Raw genomic sequence first — 20,358 nt, forward strand, 5'->3', positions numbered from 1 at the left:
AAGCTGAGGGAACCCACTGTAGCTGGGAAGGAAACACCCTGGTCCTGCAAGAATGCTGCACCTCCAAGCTGAAAGGCAGGTGCTGAGAACACAGATCTCCTAACACTAAAAACCTCGTTGGGATTCCACCATGCACCTCATTCTAGTCCATTTTTTTTTTTTTTTTTTTTTTTTTTGATGAGATGTTTGATGTCCCTACAGGAAAAATAAAATAAAAATAAAAAGCAAGTGTAGCTATTTAGGGAAGGCCCTTCGTGGAGCATGGTGGCTCAACATCCAAGAGCAGTTCCATCAAAGGAGCTCAGCAGGACTAACCAATGTCAGGCTTGTAGGTCTCAGAGGCTCTGGCCAATGCATCGGTAGCAGCATCAATGCCTTATCAATGGCAGAAATGGAAGCCCCATCCTTCAGAATAGCCAAGCATGGTGGTGCATTCCTATAATCCTAGCACGAGGAAGCAGAGGCAGGGGCATCACCACAAACAAGCCAGTCTGGTCTACACAGCAAGTTCCAACCAGTCAAGGCTGTGGCTACAAAAAGAAAACTTGTCTAACATAAACAAAAAATCAGGCAAAAGACAAGGCTCTGGGTCTTGAAAATATAGAGAGGTGTCCGCAGTGCTCTCACCATCTGAAGCATCTGCTGCTGTCAGATTTCTACGTTGAGATGTCTCGGTACTCCTTAACGTTTGCATCTTCAGACTTCTCTCTTCCCAAAGCTTCTCACTCGCCTCATTACATGTGCAACACGTACCACACTGTTCGGGGCTTGATTGGATTCTGACTTGTATTTTCCTGTGATTGTCACGTCTGTGTGATTTTTCATTTTTATTTTTCACCAACATGATAAATTAGATAGGGCCTATAATTTCCATGTTTCCTTCAGCCCAGTAATGTTTCTGGGGGAGGTTACACTCCGAAGAAGGAATGCGAATTTGCTTGATGAGTGAAAGTGAGTATTGTAGGGGCGTGCAGCACAGAGACAGAGCAAGGAGTGCAAGGAGTGCAACATTGCCAACGTGTGAGAAAGGCTGAGGGGACAGGAGATAAGGCTGTCTGGAGGGCAGGTGGCAGACCATGCCACTTGCCTACTGTGCACCATATTGAAAGACTGGTATTATATTCTATGATTATAGGGGAATTTTTAGAACTTAAAGGGTGGCATAATCAAAGAGTGAATAACATACGCTATGCCTGCTGCTAGCATTACCAATGACTGTGTGTGTGTGTGTGTGTGTGTGTGTGTGTGTGTGTGTGTGTGTGTGAGTCTGGGTCTGTGTGCGTCTCTGTGTGAGAGTGTGTCAAAGGTGATAAGAACAGTTGTCAAAACATACTAGTTGAAAGCATTATGCATTCAAAACTTACTAATTCCTGGTCTTGAGTAAGTCATTTAACTCTTGGAAGTCTTTTTTTTTTTTTTTTTTTTTTTTTACCTAAAGCCCACAAATAATCACCCTTTGCACACTTCCTTAGTCAGGGTTTACACACTTCCTTAGTCAGGGTTTACGCACTTCCTTAGTCAGGGTTTACGCACTTCCTTAGTTAGGGTTCTAGTGCTGTGAAGAGACACCACGGCCACAGCAACTCTTATAAAAGAAAGCGTTTCACTGAGGCTGGCTCACAGTTCAGAAGTTTAGTCATTATCCTCATGGCAGGAAGCATAGCGGCACATGAGCAGACATGGTGCTGGAGCAGGAGCTGAGAGCTCTACATCTGCACCCTCGGGCTTCAGGAAGAGACGGGGAGCAGGAGGCCTGCCTTGAGCTTCTGAAGCTTCAAACCCCACCCCCGAGTAGCACACTTCCACCATCAAGGCTGTGTACACTTCCTAATAGTGCCACTCTCTATGAGCCTGGGGGAGCTGCTTTCATTCAAACCACCGCACACACAGTCTCACTTTTCACAATTTCAGTTACTCCAAAGTCAGTTACCTGAAGCGCTGAGTCAAGTTTTTAGAAGTAAATAGTTGGTGAGTTTTAAGTCCTGTGTCTGCTTTCCCGAGTGAGATGCCGAGATGTCTTGCCTGCTTCATCCACCTCCTGTGTGAGTCATCCTTTCGTGCTGCATATTCACGCTGCATATACCCCTGACTGTTAGCCACTTAGTGGCTGTCTCAGTCATTGGGGAGGGTCTTGAGTTAGCCCAGAATATAATAACAGAAATTCCTATTCTACAGGTTTTAATAATTCCCTAAAGGGCAAGAGTATAATTCTGGCAATGTAGATATGCCAGCTATGCCAAAGAGAGGGAGATAAGTGTTTCCGTTAGGTGAGAAGGTGAAAGTTATTGGCACAATAAGGGAAAGGGGGGAGGAATCGTATGCTGAGGTTACTAATAACCACAATATTTGATGGCTGTTAGTTTCATATTGTTCCTGACTTGTAAGTTAAACACAAGTCTGTATAGAAGAAACCACAGCCTATCCAGGGTTCAGTGCTATCAAAGGGTTCAGACGTCTATCAAGGGTCTTCGAATACACCCTCCTTGGGTGTATATGGCTTTCTAGAGTTCCTACCATATAGGATTATTTAATAGTTAATGGATATCACACATTTAAAATGTTCAGAATGTGCTGATAGATCGCTCAAAATGTTAACTTGATAGATGATCACAAGGGACACAGACCCCATTCCTTTTTTACTCAGTTAGCTTTTGTTGGTTATTTTTCAACCAAGCCCTCACAAACAAGGAAGGAGTGGGTTCAAGGACTCAGAGGAGCTGTAAAGGAGATTCAGGGTAGCACTTCTACTAGGCTTTGAGAAGAGAGTTCAGACTCTGCACCAGTCCTATCCCCAGGGACGCTCGGCAGCCTCTGTGTGGAAGGACAGAAACATGGTGACATCATCCTTTGGTTTATATAGTGTGCAGAGTCAGTAAAGTACATCACAGAGCAGAGGAGATGGCAGCACGTTTGACCTGCTGTGTCCCTCGAGCTGAGAAGACTAGAGAAAATGAGAGAGCGGAGGGAGTAGAAGAAGCTCTCTTTAGAACTGGCAGAGACAGAACAGGAGTAGGAGGAACATGAGAAAAAAATGGCGGAGGGAAAGTTGAAAATGCTGTCTTAAGAACCCTCAATTTCTCTTATAGTTCTCAGTGTTCATTGGGGGAATAATAGTTTCTTAATAAATAATTGGTTTGTTTGTATTGACTTGATGTGGCTCTGTGCCAAACACTAAAGCAACATATGGGCGTACAGACCTGGGGACATGAGGAGTTATGCCTTGCTGGCTGATTCTGTCTGTCAAAACTTTGACCCTTGGACTTTAATACAGACATGAAATCCTTGTCTACCCACACATGCACATCTAGTGTTTAGTAGAGATGAGTTTTGTCCATTTCAACTTTAAGATTGGGTGTAGGAGAAGAACATCATGAGGGGAGGATCTGGGCCCAGGGGTTCTGCTCAAACTATGGGACCAGCCAAGGACAATACATGCAGTAAACTTCAAACCCCTACCCAGATCTAGCCAATGGACAGGACATTCTCCACAGTTGAGTGGAGAGTAGGGACTGACTTTCACACGAACTCTTGTGCCTCGTATTTGACCATGTCCCCTGGATAGGGAGACCTGGTGGCACTCAGAGGAAGGACAGCAGGCTACCAAGAAGAGACTTGATACCCTATGAGCATATACAGGGGGACGAGGTCCCCCTCAGTCACAGTCATAGGGGAGGGGAGTAAGGGGAAAGTGGGAGGGAGGGAGGAATGGGAGGATACAAGGGATGGGATAACAATTGAGATGTAATATGAATAAATTAATAAAATATATTTTAAAAATAAAAATAAAATAAATAAAAGGAATCATGAAATAACCTCAACAAAACAAAACAAAACAAAAAAGATTGGGTGTAGGAATTCTCAAGAAAAGAGAAATTGGTGCCAAGATGGAAAAAAAGTGTTGAAAAACAGTGATTAAAAGGGGAGCAAATTACCAAAGGGTAATTTACCCAATGGTGGGAAGAGAAGGAAGGATCTGGGGAGTCAAAAGTCTGACCCCACTAACATTAACCACAGGAGTCTCCAGGGACACTGAGCTTGCCAGAGGAAAACGAGTGTGTCAGACACTTGGAGAGGCTGCTGAGTGTGTCAGACACTTGGAGAGGCTGCTGAGTGTGTCAGATACTTGGAGAGGCTGCGCTTCTCACGTCGGAGGAGGCACCAACAAGCACTTCCAAGAGTGGATATAAAATGTGCAGGACGTGTGTGCAGAAGCGTGTATAATCTATCACACTCAGTAAATAGGGTTGTGTGACGACAACCCCAGTGGGGTTGGTGCTGTGGACGCCCGTTATGCCCACTTGGACACAGACCCCTGACAGTGGTTCTGGTCAGCCGTGCTCCCCCCAACTTTGAAGAGTGGTTCCCTTTATATATATACATATATAAGCTTCTCTGGGCTACTGTGTTTCTGCCACAAACTACTACAAGATCTCAGCCACCCTGGGCCAGGAACTGACTGCCTGGACCAAACAGATTTTGGAGACATTTTTTTTTTCTTTTATCTATTTCCAAAGCTACATAGATTTTTTTGTTCCTTTTTATTTATTTATTTATTTAAGTTATTCAGATTACATCTCAATTGTTATCCTCTCACTTGTATCCTCCCATTCTTCCCTCTTTCCCACTCTCACCTTATTCCCCTCCCCTAGGTCTGTGACAGAAGGGGACCTCCTCCCCCACCATATGGTCACAACCTATCAAGTCTCATCCTGGTTAGCCTGCTTGTCCTTCCTCTGAGTGCCACCAGGCCTCCCCACCAAGGGGAGGTGGTCAAATGTGGGGCACCAGAGTTCATGTCAGAGTCAGTCCCCACTCTCCCCTCAACTGTAGAGAATGTCCTGTCCATTGGCTAGATCTGAATAGGGGTTCAATGTTTACTGCATGTATTGTCCTTGGTCGGTGCAGTAGTTTGGGCAGCCCTCCCTAGGTCCAGATTCACCCATCATGATACTCTTCTTGTGGATTTCTAGGACCCTCTGAATCCTTCTATTTCTCCATACTCCCATACTCTGTCACCTAGAGTCCCAATAGGAGGTCCCCACATCTATTCCAATCTCCTGGTAAGTGAAGACAGTCATGGGACTAGTGTCCAAGTATAAGTGAGCATATACCATGTGTATCTTTCTGGGTCTGGGTTAACTCACTCAGGATGATCATTTCTAGTTCCATCCATTTGTCCACAATTTGTCCGCAAATTTCAGGATTTCCTTGTTTTTAATAGCTGAGTAGTATTCCATACTGTAAATGTACCACAGTTTCTTTATCTATTCTTCGAATGAGGGGCTTTGGGCTGTTTCCAGGTTCTGGCTATTACGAATAAGGCTGCTATGAACATGGTTGAGCATATGTCCTTGTTGGTTACATAGATTCTTGACTGAATCCTCACTAAGATTTCTCCTTCTGTGTGTGTGCGCACACGTATGTGGTGTATGTGTGTGTGTGTGTGCGTGTGTGTGTGTGCGCGTGTGTGTATGTGTGGTATGTTTGTATGTGGTATATGTGTGTGCATGTGCGTGTATGTATGTGTGTGTGTGTGTGCATGTGCGTGTGTGTGTGTGTGCATGTGCGTGTGTGTGTGTGCGTGTGTGTGTGTGTGTGTGTGTGTGTGTGTGTGTGTGTGTGATATGTAGGGGCTGGGGTGTCCTAACTGTGAAGTAGCTTGTCTAGATCACGCCAAAATGTGCTCACCAGACTCTTTCGCTAGTTATAAGAAATATAGACAAAAATAGCTCAGTTTCTATCAGGCTGTTTCCCACTGCTTTTTCCAAGTTGTGTTGTTTGCTGCTTTGGCTGCCGTTGCTCCCTGTTTTCCTGTCCTGCATCACAGCTGGCTTTTTATGCCATTCGGCAGCTCTGATCTGTCATCCTTCTTTGTCTATTCTTGATTAAGCGGTAGCTCATGAGTTTTCCTCAACTTTTTTTTAGGAGATTTTGGTGGTTGTTCAGTCTTCCCTGTCAATATTCTGAAGGCCACCGCACCCCGGAAGATAAGCTGTTCCCATCCCTGCTCCCTTCACAGTTCCTCTGAAAAGAGCATTAACTGACACGAGGAGGGCGGTCACATTCTCTTGGCTCAGTCCCAGGTCATCCATTCATAACAGGCTTAGCTGAGACAATGCCCCTTGCCCTGGAAAGCCAGTGAAAACAGTCCCACAGGAGTGTACCCCCAGCTCCCTCGGAGGAAAGACAGCCACCGCCTACCTCTGTCTATCCCAAATAAACATGGCATATTACAATTGCCACCTCAGTCATCTCCACGTAAAATCATCTCCTAAGCTCAGTGTTTTGCCCCAACAGCGAGTCCGTAACAGTATTAACCGTGGCCCACCAGCCTTTCTCAGGGGCTCAGCCCTGCCATTGACTCGCTAAAGCTATTACAAAACTGCCTTTCCCAAGCGTTGTGAGGCGACAATGATGTGCTGCCTGCTGTGACTGAATTAGAGAAGACTTCAGTTGTTTGCTTTGTTCTTTGTGCACAATGCCAAATCTTTTTGAGAGAGAAATGCCCCTGATTCAAAGTATTCACAAACAAAACCAAACCGCAGGTGGGTAGGATAGCAATTAATGCTGATAGAAGCCAAGGTACATTCTGTACGTATAAAATGGCTCAGCACTGGGCTTTGAATAATGTAATTGGAGTATTTCATACGCTGTGCACTCAAACGTGCTTCACTAATATCTGTATGCCTTTAAGTATACAATTCCATTTTTTGTTACCGTAATGAAATAAGTTGGGTTAGCTTCTGATAAAGAAAGGAGGCTTCTTTAGTTCACCGGCCTGGGAGCTGCTCAGACAACTGGGTTTTGTTGTAAGTAGATAAAAAAAAAAAAAAGATTGCTAGAGAAAGCTGGATCCTCAACACTGAGTATTTTGTTGTTTCTAGAAGATGTACAGGATGTGCTCAGACTGTGGGAGGAAGACCCCCATTTGGCTGAGAGACCAGGAATTGGGGAACTGCCTCGCTAGCCAGGACATCACCAGGCTTCCTTGGACCTTCTTCTTCCCACTGCCTTATCTTTAGGACACATATGATTATGCCACTACCCTATGGAAATCTTCAGTGGGGTACCGCCAACCACAATATATGGCTCTGCATCATGACAAACTTTCCATGGCCTCGGCTACTCTTAATCTCATTCAGAAATTGGCTCCCAAGGGAGCGGGACAGGGGTGCCAGCCAAACAGACATCTGTTTTCCTCTCGTGGAAGCAAGATACTAGGCTGATGTGGCACTCCACAGTGGCCAGACCTTTATTTTGTATCCCACCCGTGCTTACTCACTTTGCAGTATTCATGTCCTGTCATGAGGTCACCGCTTGACCAGCCCTCAGGTCTGCATGCCAGTCAGGTGCTGGGTGGAACAGAGCATGCCCTTCCCTTTTGAGAGCTTTTGCAGAAAACCGCACATGCCGTTTCCTATTAGATCACACTGTTCAGGATGAGTCCCCTGTGTGCATCAAAGGACACCTGGAAGCCTGGTCCTTACTCAAGGACTGGGTTGTTCTTTTCGATGGGAGAGTCTTTTATTTCTTCTTACTTGACTGCGGTAATCTGGCATGAGAAAGTCACAGGCAGGTGGAGGAAAGCCAAAAAGGTAGTTTGACCCTGTAAGAACACAAAGATTTTCCTCTTCCCACTGCCTTCCCAAAGCAGGGCATGACGTCCTCTGTTCTTTCAGGCAGGAGCCCCCCATCCTCTCCACCCCCGCCACACATCGTTTATGACACAGCTTGTCTGCCATCCCTCACTGAGTAAGATGGTGAGAGGCCTTCCGTTGACTCTTCTCTGCATGTAAAAGAAACACCAAAGCAAGCATCCCTAAACAAAGGCAAAGTGACCTGAGGAACCGCCTGCTTTGCAGCAGTGTTCTCCTCCGTCAGCATTTCCTAATGTGTACTTGGTTTGCTTGTTTCCTGGGGTCTCGCAGACCACCTGGGGATTTGCCTTTTTCAGAGCTTCGTCATTCTTGCTTCACTCATCATCTGTGCACAGGCGCTTCTGCTTCCAGGTGCAGATGCTCAAAAAAAGAAAACAATGTGCCTGTCACAGTAAGTTCACCTCACCAGTCACCAATAGAGCAACAAATCCTCCAATCCAGGCATCAGGACATATGATCTGATGGCAGAAATTGAGCCTAAAGAACAACAAAGGATAAATTTGAAGTCATAGTGAACAAGGGAGAATTAGACGTAATCACCGTAGCCATAGAAACCTTCTCGAAGACACGTTGACCACACTTCCACAGCCTTTGCTCAGAGAGAGAGGAGAAGGAGGCAGTTTACCTTTCTATTTTCAGACATCATTACAGCCAACTGAAACCTAGCGCAGAGCCACTGGCAGCTCCTTCCCCAAGAATGCATTAGATAAGGAGAGCCGTGTGTCAGGTTCTCTCATGGCTGGATCACATCTCTCTGAGCAGAGCAGAGCCCCGTCAACCAGTAAGGATTCTGTGTGTCCTTGGCCACGTTTGCAGCAGAAAGCCCTAAATTGTATGCACGAGCAACGCTCGGTTGACACTTTATACTGATGCTGTGGGCCACACCACAGGTGGGAGACAGTGGTGTACATGGATGCCACTGAGAAACATAGATTAGGAGGTTACTAGCCAGGAGTCACAGAGAGAAAGGTGTGTAGGAAATGGAAGGTATGAAGAAGAGTGAGGAAAGAGAACTCAGGAACTCCAGAGCAGGGGTCAGCCACACTTGTCTACCCATGGTCAATGACATGAGAGTGCTGCATCATCTGCTTTGCTGAACAGGAAGTTGCCAAGCACACTGCTGTAATCATCTTTCTTTTCTTCTTTCTTTCTTTCTTTCTTTCTTTCTTTCTTTCTTTATTAACTTATTTATTTATTGTACAGCCCAATCGCAGCTTTTCCTCCTTCCTCTCCTCCCAGTCCCTCCCTCTCACCTCACATCCCAGCCCCTCCTCTTTCTCCTCAGAGAAAAGGAGGCCTCACATCTATATCAACCCACCTCGCCATGTCAAGATACGGTGGGATTAGGCACATCTTCTCCTATTGAGGCTAGAAGTGGCAGTCCAGTTAGGGGGAAGGAGTCCACAGGCAGGCGGCAAAGTCAGAGACAGCCCCTGCCCCAGTAGGGGTCCCACATGATGACGAAGCTACACATCTGTTACATATGTGGACGAGACCTAGGTCCAGCCTGTACATGCTCTTTGGTTGGTGATTCAGTCTCTGTGATCGTCCATGGGCCCAGGTTAGTTGACCCTATGTTTTCTTATGGTGCCCTTGACCCCTCTGGATCCTTCAACCCTTCCTCGCCCTCTCCCACAAGATTCCCTGAGCTCTGCCTAATGTTTGGCTGTGGGTCTCTGCATCTGTTTCCATCAGCTGCTGGCTGGAAGTCTCTCACAGGATAGCTATGCTAGGCTCCTGCTGCTCCAAGTCTAGCAGAATATGGTTAAAAGTGTCAGGGGTTGGCTCTCTCTCATAGGATGGGTCTCAAGTTGGGCCAGTCATTGTTCGGTCATCCCCACAACTTCTGCTCCATCTTTATCCCTGTACAGCTTTTAGGCGGGGCATGGATTATAGAATTGATTATCCTGCACTTCATGGTTAATATCAACCTATAAAAGTGTATAGCATGTGCATCTTTCTGAGTCGGGGTCACCACACTCAGGATGATACATTTTCCAGTCGATCCATTTGCCTGTGAATTTCATTATTTCCGTAATTTTAATCGCTGAGTAGTATTCCATTGTGTAAGTGTACGCAGTCCATTCTCTGTCCCGTCTTCAGTTGAGGGACATCTAGGTTGTTTCCATGTTCTGCCTATTACAAATGAAGCAGCTATGAGCATAGTTGAGCAAGTGTCCTTGTTGTATGGTGGAGCATCTCTTGGTTATACGCCCAGGTGTGGCATAACTGAGTCTTATGGTAGAGCTGTTCCCAATTTTCTGAGAGAGTACCATTTGGTTTCCAAAGTGGTTGTACAAGTTTGCATTCCCACCAGCAATGGAGGAGTGTTCCCCTTTCTCCACATCCTCGCCAGCATAGGCTGCCAGCCACTTAAGTTTTCATCTTAGCCATTCTGACAGATATAAAATGGAATCTCAGAGGGTTTTGTTTTTGTTTTTGTTTTTGTATTTCCCTGATGACTAATGACATTGAGCATTTCTCGACCATTACAGATTCCTCTGTTGAGAGTTCTCTGTTTAGCCCAGACCCCCAACAAACCAAATAACCCAATTAAAAACGGGAGACAGAGCTGCTGTAATTTCTAACCACAAGTTGATCTATTTTCCTTTTAAAATGGTAAGAGGGTAAAAGACAGTATAATAAGATATTCTACAGAAAGGTCCAAGCTGGTAACTTCTTAACCTTGACCAGAAAAAAAGCAATTTTAAACATTCATGATAGTGCAGTGCCCTTAGCATGGCCTTATTTACATAGAACAGTGGTCCTCGGCTGTCCTAATGCTGGGACGCTTTAAAACAGATCCTCATGTTGTGGTGAGCCCTCCCCCCCCCATTATAAAATTACCTCATTGCCACCTCATAACTGTAATATTGCTATTGTTATGAATCACAGTCTGAGTATCTGATATGAGACCCCTGCAGGGGTCGTGACCCTCAGATTGAGAGCCACTAACATGTAGAAAAATGAATAACAGTTTGGTGTCCCTTCACACAGTAGCAAGGAAATGATTTATCGTATTCAGGCCTGAGGAAATTCGTTAGCCTCTTTGAAGGTTTAGGTGCTTGTCACTGTGATGAAAATAGCCTGTGTAGAGTTTAGTAGATACCATACCGTGTATGCTTAATTTACATAAATTATCATTAGCTACATCGTTTAGCGTGACTCATCATCGGCGGCTCTCTGCCTGTACTATCATGGTCTTTACAACGTTGCTCCTGCGTTAAGATGATTGGAGCACCTGACTGAAATGACATTGTACATTTTAGAGCAAATCCATGTTTTCAGCTCTTGCCAATTTCACATCCCATTTAACACAGAATATCTACCCAGGACATGGCTGCTGCAGACAGCAAGTCTGAAGTCTGATGTCGTGCTAATTTATATGCCAAGAACCAATTCCATGTAGTCCCAAAACGTGTTCTGTAGGTATAGCCTTCCAGGACTCTCCCGTCTTTTGTCTATGTGTTTACATTTATTTATTTAACACAATGCTAGAACTGAACATAAGGTGTCTCTCCTCCTAGGCTAGCACTCTGTCACCTAGCTGTTTCCTTAGCTCTGTCTTTTTCTATTAAGTCCACATTTGACGAACAAAACTGCCTTCCATGGCACGTGGCTAATGGAGAAAATCTTTCTCGTAAGTTAGCTTGCGCCATCACCTTGCTAAAGCGCTACTTAGCCCCTCTAAGTCCTTTCTTGCCAACATCTACTGCTACCATCATCATAGATTCATAAAAAAAAAAGATTGTCCCAGGTTTTTCTTTCTTGTCAGCACCTCTTCAGTAGAAAATATTATATTTATAGGCTTGTTTTTAATTCATGTTTGTCATGAGTCTTGAATTCCTTTTGGTGTCTTTAGGTCTCTTTCTCTCTCCCTCCTCTCTGTCTCTCTCAGCCCCTCCCCTCCCCCAGATACAGTACCTTTGCATAGACATCCTTTGGTTTCCAGATGGTGGCTTCCAGGCAGATGGACCTCAGGGGCCATTGCAAAGCAGAAGTAGGAAGAAGAGAAACAAGGCAGAAGCTCACCTGCCGTCTTCTGCCTTGCTGAAGCACAGGGAAATGGCTCCCAGGGCTCCCTGTATGGCCACACTGTCATGTTTTCCCTGAGCAGACACTACTTGCATCACAGCATGGACCACCTGAGGAAGTTCTGATCACATGCGTTCTCAGTGATCGAGTATTTACACTGGACATGAGACTGAATAAAGTGAGTCTCGGCCTCCATAGCTTACCAGACTGAGCAATCTTAAAAGGCCAGTGGTTAAAATTCCCTACCAGCGGTTTTGAACTACTAAGCCATGAAATGGGAGACATCACTTCCCTGACAAGTTCAAGACACTGGGCTCGGTCCTGAGCACCACCAGACAGAAAAAGGAGATGAGGAAAGTAGGACATAGACATAGACAGTGTTGTCAGGAGCTCACATGTGCTGTGTGTCCCCTGGGAAAGGCAAGCTTTGACCTCTCTAAAGTCCATGTCTTTCTTCATGAGGACAGGTGTGTGCATTTTATCCCACCCTATATGTTTGCTAGCCATTTATCTTTCACTTTTTGAAAATCTGAAGTGCCATTTTTTGAGTTGGCTCTCCAGAACAATTCTTAAAATGACTTTTTTTTTTTAACTGTATGAGTTAAGAAAAAAAAAGTTTAAACAATCTGTCAGGATGACCTCAGTCAGCTCCTGAAAAGCACACTGTGGTAAAGTCCAAAGAGAAAGGGGTCCCTGCAGGAGCCCTAGCCTGTCTCCAGATCTCCATGCAACCTGAGCTCAGAGATAAACTCAGTGTAAGCTCCCACTGTGGGAACTAGAGGGCGGCCTCTCCTACAGGCTCAGTGGAGCATAAAGTCCAGAGTTTTCCATTCATATCCTCAAGGGCAAGAGCCTTTCCTCTGCCTGTTCTCCTTTTTCTTGGGAATATTTAGCCAAAAGCCTTAAACCAGTGTGTTAGCCCTCCTTCCTTGTGGCAAAATAACTGGGAAAATCAACTTCATAAAAGAAAAGATGTGTTTCATCTCGTGGTCTTGGAGAGGCGATCACAAAGCCCTATGGGGTTTTGACCTGTGGAGGAGCAGCACATTAGGACAAAAATAAATGGTGGAGGAAGCCTGTTTATCCCACGGAGGCCAGGGATTTTAAAAGCAAGAGCAGGAAGGCGCCTAGATCACGGTCTGCCCAATGACCTAACCTCCTCCCTGAAGGCTCTACCTACCACAATCTCCGCAACCCACCAGTGGCACTGCAGCCAGCAACCAAGCCCTCAACACACTGACCTCTAGGGCTGTTTAGGATCCAAACTGTGGTAACCAGAAGAAAAGATGACAACAGGGCACTTGGCTCTCTGAGGACAGAAATATATGGGCAAGTTTCCCTACAGCTCCGATCGATTTGCCTTGCTATCTGAGCTGACTAATACACAGGCTTCTTTGGGCACTACAAGTGTTCCTAGAGAATTCCAGACAGGGGCTGTGACGGGCAGAAGATGCCAAGTTATACCCTAAAGATTTAATGTTCTTCTATTCATCTTGTTTTTTGTTTTTTGTTTTTTTTTTTTTTATCTCCGCTTACAGAAGGCTTTCTCTGTGCCTATAGTAATACCTTGTTGATTGATAGGAAGATATAAAAGTGACAAAGCATTAAGCCAGGCTGCAAGGAACTGTAACTGGGAAAGACAGAAACAAATAGTTCTGTGGGTTCTAGGGAGTGGATGCCATAAAAATCACAAGACCATAACTAACTCTCTGCCACGGGTACCGGGAAATGCTTTGCACAGAAACCTAGTCCTTTAGGTATGCTGAGTCTGTGATTAGTGTGTAAATGGGGCCAGAGGCTGGGTACTCTCAGTTCAATTCCCAGCTTTGGATTTGGGCGGCTCACAACCACCTGTCACTCCAGCTCCGAGGGCCCCATACCTATGGTCTCAGCCTGGCCTCATAGAGAGAGAATGATAAAGATACAGCTATAGCTACGGATATAGATATGCATATAGATATAGAAATTCCCACAACCACACAGAGTAAACAATAATAATAAGATATCCTATTAAAAGTAATATAAAGAAGGAAAGCAAAGGAAAGATACATCCAGCTACTGAAATCAGAAAGGAAAACAGTTACTGTGACACAGAACTTGGAGAAGATCTCAGTCCAGTGTGGCAGTGGTACTTGCCCATCTCAGCCCAGTGCGGTGGTACTTGCCCATCTCAGCCCAGTGCGGTGGTACTTGCCCATCTCAGCCCAGTGCGGTGGTACTTGCCCGTGTCAGCCCAGTGTGGTGGTACTTGCCCGTGTCAACCCAGTGTGGTGGTACTTATTCAGTGTAATCCCATCCTTCAGAGGTGGAGGCAGGTTTCGGTGCTCCAACCTAGGCTGTGTATGCAAGAATCTGTCTCCGAAAACAATCAACAGTAAGATTGTATTTTCTTGTCCCGGAGTGACCCTTGCCCCGTTACAACGCTGAGAGGGACCTTTCCAATGCATGAAAGCTGCTTTTAGGAAGAGCCTGAAGTCCACCAGAAACCCGGAGGTGGTGTCTGGTCACGGAAAGGAGAGGTATTTACGTTCTGACGGGAAGAGCTAACTCTTTGTCTTGTTCTTCATCCCTCAGGTCTTTGCCCAAGACGGGTCTGGAACTTAACAGCGTTCCCATGACCCCTGCGATTGCTTCCAGCCAGCAATGAAAGGGTTATCGGGTAGCCGCAGCCACCACCATGGGATCACCTGCGAGTCGGCCTGTGACTCCCTGTCACACCACTCAGACCACAAGCCGTACCTGTTGAGCCCAGTGGACCACCACCCCGCAGACCATCCCTACTACACCCAGAGGAATTCCTTCCAGGCCGAGTGTGTGGGGCCCTTCAGCGACCCGCTGGCCAGCAGCACCTTCCCACGCAGGCACTACACCTCACAGCAGGAGCTGAAAGACGAGAGTGCCCTGGTGCCACGCACACTGGCCACCAAAGCGAACCGCATCCCCTCCAACCTGCTGGACCAGTTTGAGAGGCAGCTGCCCCTTAGCCGGGATGGCTACCACACGCTACAGTACAAGCGCACCGCTGTGGAGCATCGCAGCGATAGCCCGGGCCGCATCCGGCATCTGGTCCACTCGGTCCAGAAGCTCTTCACCAAGTCCCACTCCCTGGAGGGGCCATCCAAAGGTAGCGTCAACGGGGGCAAGGCGAGCCCCGATGAGTCGCAAACTGTGAGGTACGGCAAGCGCAGCAAGAGCAAGGAGAGGCGTTCGGAGTCCAAGGCCAGGTCCAACGCCTCGAACGCCTCCCCGACCTCTCCCAGCTGGTGGAGCTCAGATGACAACCTGGATGGCGACATGTGCCTCTACCACACGCCCTCGGGTGTGATGACCATGGGCAGGTGCCCCGACCGCTCTGCTTCGCAATACTTCATGGAAGCGTACAATACCATCAGCGAGCAGGCGGTGAAGGCCTCCCGGAGTAGCAATGACGTCAAGTGCTCCACCTGCGCTAATCTGCCAGTCAACCTGGATGCCCCGCTCCTGAAGAAGAGTGCCTGGTCCTCCACTCTTACCGTAAGCAGAGCCCGAGAGGTTTACCAGAAAGCCTCAGTGAACATGGATCAGGCCATGGTGAAGTCGGAGGCCTGTCAGGAGCGGTCCTGCCAGTACCTCCAGGTATTTTCCATGTTAAGTGACAGATGCTGTGAAATCGTTCGCGACTCGGTTGTGTGGTCTTTGCTTCTGGGTTCTAGTCTGGGCCCTATTCTGAACTGTCTATGTAAACTCGAGGGGGTTATTTATTACCCTCAGTGATTAGTTGCAGCTATGGGGGAAATCCAGTTCTGTTAAGACACTAGATGCAGCCGGGTGTGGTGGCCCACGCCTTTAATCCCAGCATTCGGGAGGCAGAGGCAGGCGGATCCCTGTGAGTTCGAGGCCAGCCTGGTCTACAAAGTGAGTCCAGGACAGCCAAGGCTACACAGAGAAACCCTGTCTCGAAAAAAAACCAAAAAAAAAAGACACTAGATGCAGTGCGTGCATCCGCCTCCTTCACTGCAACTGTTATCTCCCAGCCTGCCCCACTTCCAAGACACAGAATAGCTGAGTGATGCCCTGCAGAGGTGGAGACACAGGCAGTTTGGGGACCTGCTAAACACAGCTGCAGAAGCCCAGGACCACAGAGCAGAGGAGGGCGACAGGGAAGCATCCGTGCAGTAAAACATAATTAGTGTCAACATGTAAGCCCCACACACAGCCACCAACGCAGGCTGTTCTTCCCCGTCCACATCTGCTTCTGTTGCCCCTTGAACTAGATTCACCAGCCGTAGGCAGGCAGAGCTGTCTCCCGCTTTTCTTCCCTCCAGGATTGTTCTCCATAAGACACAGGGCTCCAGAGAATGACCTCATGAGTTCTTCCCCCACACCCACCCTTTCAGAGCATCTGCGTTTCTCTTTCTCTTACCTCTCGGTGAAAGTTTTTACCAGACCATAAAAGCATGTCGTAGTCAACTCCATTCTCTCCTTCAGATGAAATGCAGGAGGGAAACTATTTTTTCCTCTTGTTAAACTCTTTCAGATAAATATAGCTTCCTTGGGTGGACCTATCCTGAGCCCTGAGAATACTCTAGTCTAGCAATTCTGGAAAAGGGACAGGGCCCATGCCCAAAGTTTAGAAGAAGCTACCATGTCACAAATGCAAATTAGTATTTCCCACTGAGTGTAGGATCTCCTCTAAATAAAAGCATATAAATATAAACAAAGCGGCAGGAGAAGCTGGTGACATTGCTCAGTGGTTAAGAGCACTGGCTGATCTTGCAGAGGACCCAGGTTCAGTTCCCAGCACCCACATAGTAGTTTGCAAACATCTGTAACACCGGTTCCAGGAGATCTGACACCTTCTTCTGCTTGTCACCTGACCCACTCAAATAAAAGCTTAGTGGGCTGTACTGTTGGTATGTGGCAGAAACCGGACCAGAACCCAAGTCTCCTCACAAAATGATCCTTCTGTGTGCTTCAAGTTAAGGATTTAGAAATTATTTAGGCACATAAATTGTATCTAGCAACCAGAGTACTTTATTTTAAAAAAATACTGTCTTGAAGAAAGGACAAGTAAAGAGACAGATATGTCTTAGAAATTGGCACATTATTTTCTATGAAAAGGCTCTGTTACTAGTGGCTTTGAAAGCCTGTACTATAGTGAATCCTGGTGGGATATGAAAAATAAGAAGAATTACACTTAAGAAGGATTGCTGTCCATGGTTCCCACAGCAGCCATTGTTAGTAATATAATGCTCACTTGTACTTGTACAATGGTTTATGTTCTTCCTTCCTGGAATTTATTTATTTTCTTCCTTTTTTAATGCCTTTTAAATTCAAATTTTCAAAAAGTGGTAAAGTGTGCAAGGGTAGAGGAAGGAAGAAGACGATGGGCACGAACTGCGAAGTTACTGTGTCCCAGACACTGTGGTGAATGCATCCCATCTTCAGAGCTATTCTGAAAGCTGGGTCAATAACACTGCTTATAAAAGAAGAAGCTGTGGCTTTAAAATACTGAGGGTCTTTGACCTATGACCTGGAGGTTATAGGACTGAAATTTGTACTTTTTCCTACTTCATGCCAAAGCTAAATGGAAAGGTGAGGAAAGGAAAGTAGAGTTTTCACAATAATAATTTTGAACAGTCTTCAGGGACATCAGAATGAAATCTTTAAGATCAAAGTGTGTCAAAATATCAGACATGTTGGTGGCTCTCACACTGTAATGACTACAAACCTCTACTTTCAAATTATTTACTTTCCTTAGGCTAGTTTAAAAAAAAATGTATGAAAGCTATGAGAAAAACTAAAGTGAAGCAAACACACACACACACACACACACACACACACACACACACACACACACACATATACACACACACACCACCAAGTTAGAAACACTAATTAGGATAAATCTTACATGAGCTTCCCTCTGAGGCATTCCCATCCTGCTACCTAAAACCAATGGCGCCTTCTTGTATTCTTGAAACTGTTAACAAGTTAACATTCTCTTTTGCAACTTGGGCAAGAGCTAACCCCTAAGCCATGTCTGTCAACCCTTTTAGATGCACACTGGGATCATCTGCATTAGGACTCACTTAATAAACGTTGACACTTACTGAGCTCCCCGTGCTGTACACGGCCTGCAAGGTGAAAACATGGTGGCAGTTCTGCGTTTTGGGAGGATGGGGCACGGTCGCGTTAGTGAAAAGTCAATGCAGAGAACCGCATCCTCTTCCTACCCCCCGTGCTGAGGTCTTACACAGGAAGGGAGGGAAGAGCTGAGCATCCATGAGCAGAGGGCAAATAGAAGATGCCTCTGAGACCTGAGTCCTGCTCCTAGAAGGAGAGAGAAAGAATCCCACGTCTTGTGGCTACTCCTCTCAGGAAACAGGATTAACCAGCTGCCGTCCACTCTTGTGAGACAACTCTGTGTGTGCACTCATCCCTAGAAGCAGATTTAGAGAAACGAAGAGTTGTTTTGTCTAGTTTTCTATTAATATGACTGTAGAAGCTGACTGACTTAAAGCTGGATTCAGAGGCCTGTTGAACATCAACACCGCCGCGTTTAGTCAGCACACACAGCTCCATTCCACAAGGGACGCTAGCCTTCTGGTCCCCGTTGGCCACTCACTAAGATGCTGCTGGAGGCAGCCTCCTTCATCTACTGAGACACAGGCACTTGGTTATAGAAAGTTGTAATCTTTCCGCACACTTTAATAAATTCACAAATTGAGTATCTCAGGGTACCAATTAGAGCAATTTCCAGGAGCTGGGAAGGCCTGGAACCCTCGATTCATAAGCGTGTGCTGAAAGCAGATGCTTCTCAAACATTACCTAATTTGTTCTTTGAAATTTCAAAAGCATTTCACAGAGGGGTTGTGGGGCGGGGGCAGGAATAGACTTAGAAAACCATGTTGAATAATGTGACCAAGGGCACACAGCAATAATGCAGTGAGCCAACACTGACACTGACTCTTCTCCCTTTGAAGTCTGAATTCTGTCCATTCACCCGGCTCCCTCCCTCCCCCCACCCCTGTACCCTCCATGTGTTTGGAACCATCTAGATCTCATTGAACATCCAAAACAACGTTGAAAAAGTGTTCACTTTAAATGTCTTCACAACAAACTTCCTCTTGAACAGAAATGATTCTCCGTTCTGATGGTCATGTTCAGCCGTCACTCATTGCCAATGGTTGTATCGATCCCCTATTTCCATAGTTACTTCTCCTCTTCCCAGAAGTCCGCCTCTGCCAAGCTTCATGGACAAAACTGACAGAGGCACAGGGAATGCACAGAGTGCACAGGGCAGCCAACGGCTGGCCCCAGGTCCGCCTGGTTCTGTAACATGCTTCAGACGTAGGTGCTAACGCGTGACTTACGTTATCCTTTGTCTTAGTCCGAATCAAACGCCTGTGTGCATTCTCAGCCTACGGTACGTCCATGTCAGTAAAAGAATGTCAGTGTGAAGGTAGGCTGCCAGTGGAAAGAAAAGCAAAATCCCTAATTTAATTCAAAACCAAACTGAATAACCACTAATTAGTATCAATGAACAAGCATTCACTAGATAATAGAACTTAAATATTAAATTGCATCTTCTATCTTTGGGGAGTGTCACTCAGAGTGAAGTTGAAGCAGCCTCTTGCCATGACTATGTAAGAGTTGAGGGGTCTGCCTGTACCTGACAAAGGCTCTCTTGGAGTCACTGTACATTCCAATCAATACACTCGATGGGTGATATGTGCTCACTCACAAGCTGTTTTAGTTAATTTTTTTAAAGCTCTACATTTTTCCCAATATTGTTATTTTTAAATGTCAAGAATCAGATGTCTGCTGCTGAGAGCTATTGTACCGCTGCCAGTGACTGCCTGTATTGGGGCTTGGAGCAGCAGCATGGATCTGAAGACATTAAAACTGTTTAATTCTCAGCTGAGATGTGGTTGGCTTTTGTACATTTGGAATAGAGCATTTATGGCACATCTCAGGGTAAGTGCTAATAGTTAAGTAAACAGAATAGGCTCAGGGGGAGGGTTGTTTTCTTTTTCTTTCTTTCTTTTTCTTTCTTTTTTAAAGTAGAATTCTTGGTTGTGTTTATGCCTCTTTATATAAATGCTCTGTGTTGAGTGAGTGGCATATTAAGCCATTCAGAACAGAAAGATTTTAGATTTCCAACTGTTCGCCTAAGAAAAAGAAGGGGAAAAAAATCCCCTGGAATCGTGTATTTAGCATTCGCCCTTCATCCAGCAGCAGAAGCAGGGAAGGGAAGGGAACCTCTCCTCTCTGTAGAAGTAGAGAGAGGCACACAGAGGGAGAGAGAGGGAGAGAGAGAGGGAGCTCAGTCAGGGACCAGCGGAGCCGGAGCTCTCTGTCGGAGATGAAGCTGTAGACAGCAAAATGATCGACCTTTTTAAGGCTGAGTGGGTTTCTTCGGTTTGTGTGCAAGTTTCCAGAAATGGAAGGACTGACCAGGTTTGGGTATAAATAACTCTTTTATTACTTTGTATCTTATAGATGTGAAACAGTTCTTTTGAAAGGGGTTTTTCCCGCAAAGGGGAGTTGGGGGGGGGGGGGGGGTAAAGATAGTTCGGTTGTTTTGCTATTATAGTGCGTCGGAAAGAGCTAACAGACTGATGTATGTTCAGGTGATAAGAAACAGGTGGAGACGTCAGGTGCCTATAAGCCATTCCTCACA

At 45.9% G+C, this 20,358-nt stretch overlaps 1 protein-coding gene across 11 annotated transcripts in view; it reads left to right on the top strand.

Annotated features, from left to right (window-relative positions):
- Positions 1 to 20,358, top strand: part of Dlgap1 (DLG associated protein 1) — a 509,503-nt gene that overhangs the window by 190,373 nt on the left and 298,772 nt on the right. For 3 of the 11 annotated variants that reach the window (XM_051154471.1, XM_051154473.1, XM_051154472.1), the window contains exon 3: positions 14,268 to 15,308. In XM_051154471.1, the coding sequence (XP_051010428.1) occupies positions 14,337 to 15,308 (972 nt within the window). In that variant the 5' untranslated portion in view covers positions 14,268 to 14,336. Of the gene's footprint in view, positions 1 to 14,267; positions 15,309 to 19,501; positions 19,653 to 19,964; positions 20,142 to 20,358 lie in introns of those variants that run through there. The other 8 variants (XM_051154477.1, XM_051154476.1, XM_051154478.1 and 5 more) reach the window with 6 other exon arrangements.

The sequence above is a fragment of the Acomys russatus genome, chromosome 12, assembly GCF_903995435.1.
Source record: "Acomys russatus chromosome 12, mAcoRus1.1, whole genome shotgun sequence".
Classification (NCBI taxonomy): domain Eukaryota; kingdom Metazoa; phylum Chordata; class Mammalia; order Rodentia; family Muridae; genus Acomys; species Acomys russatus.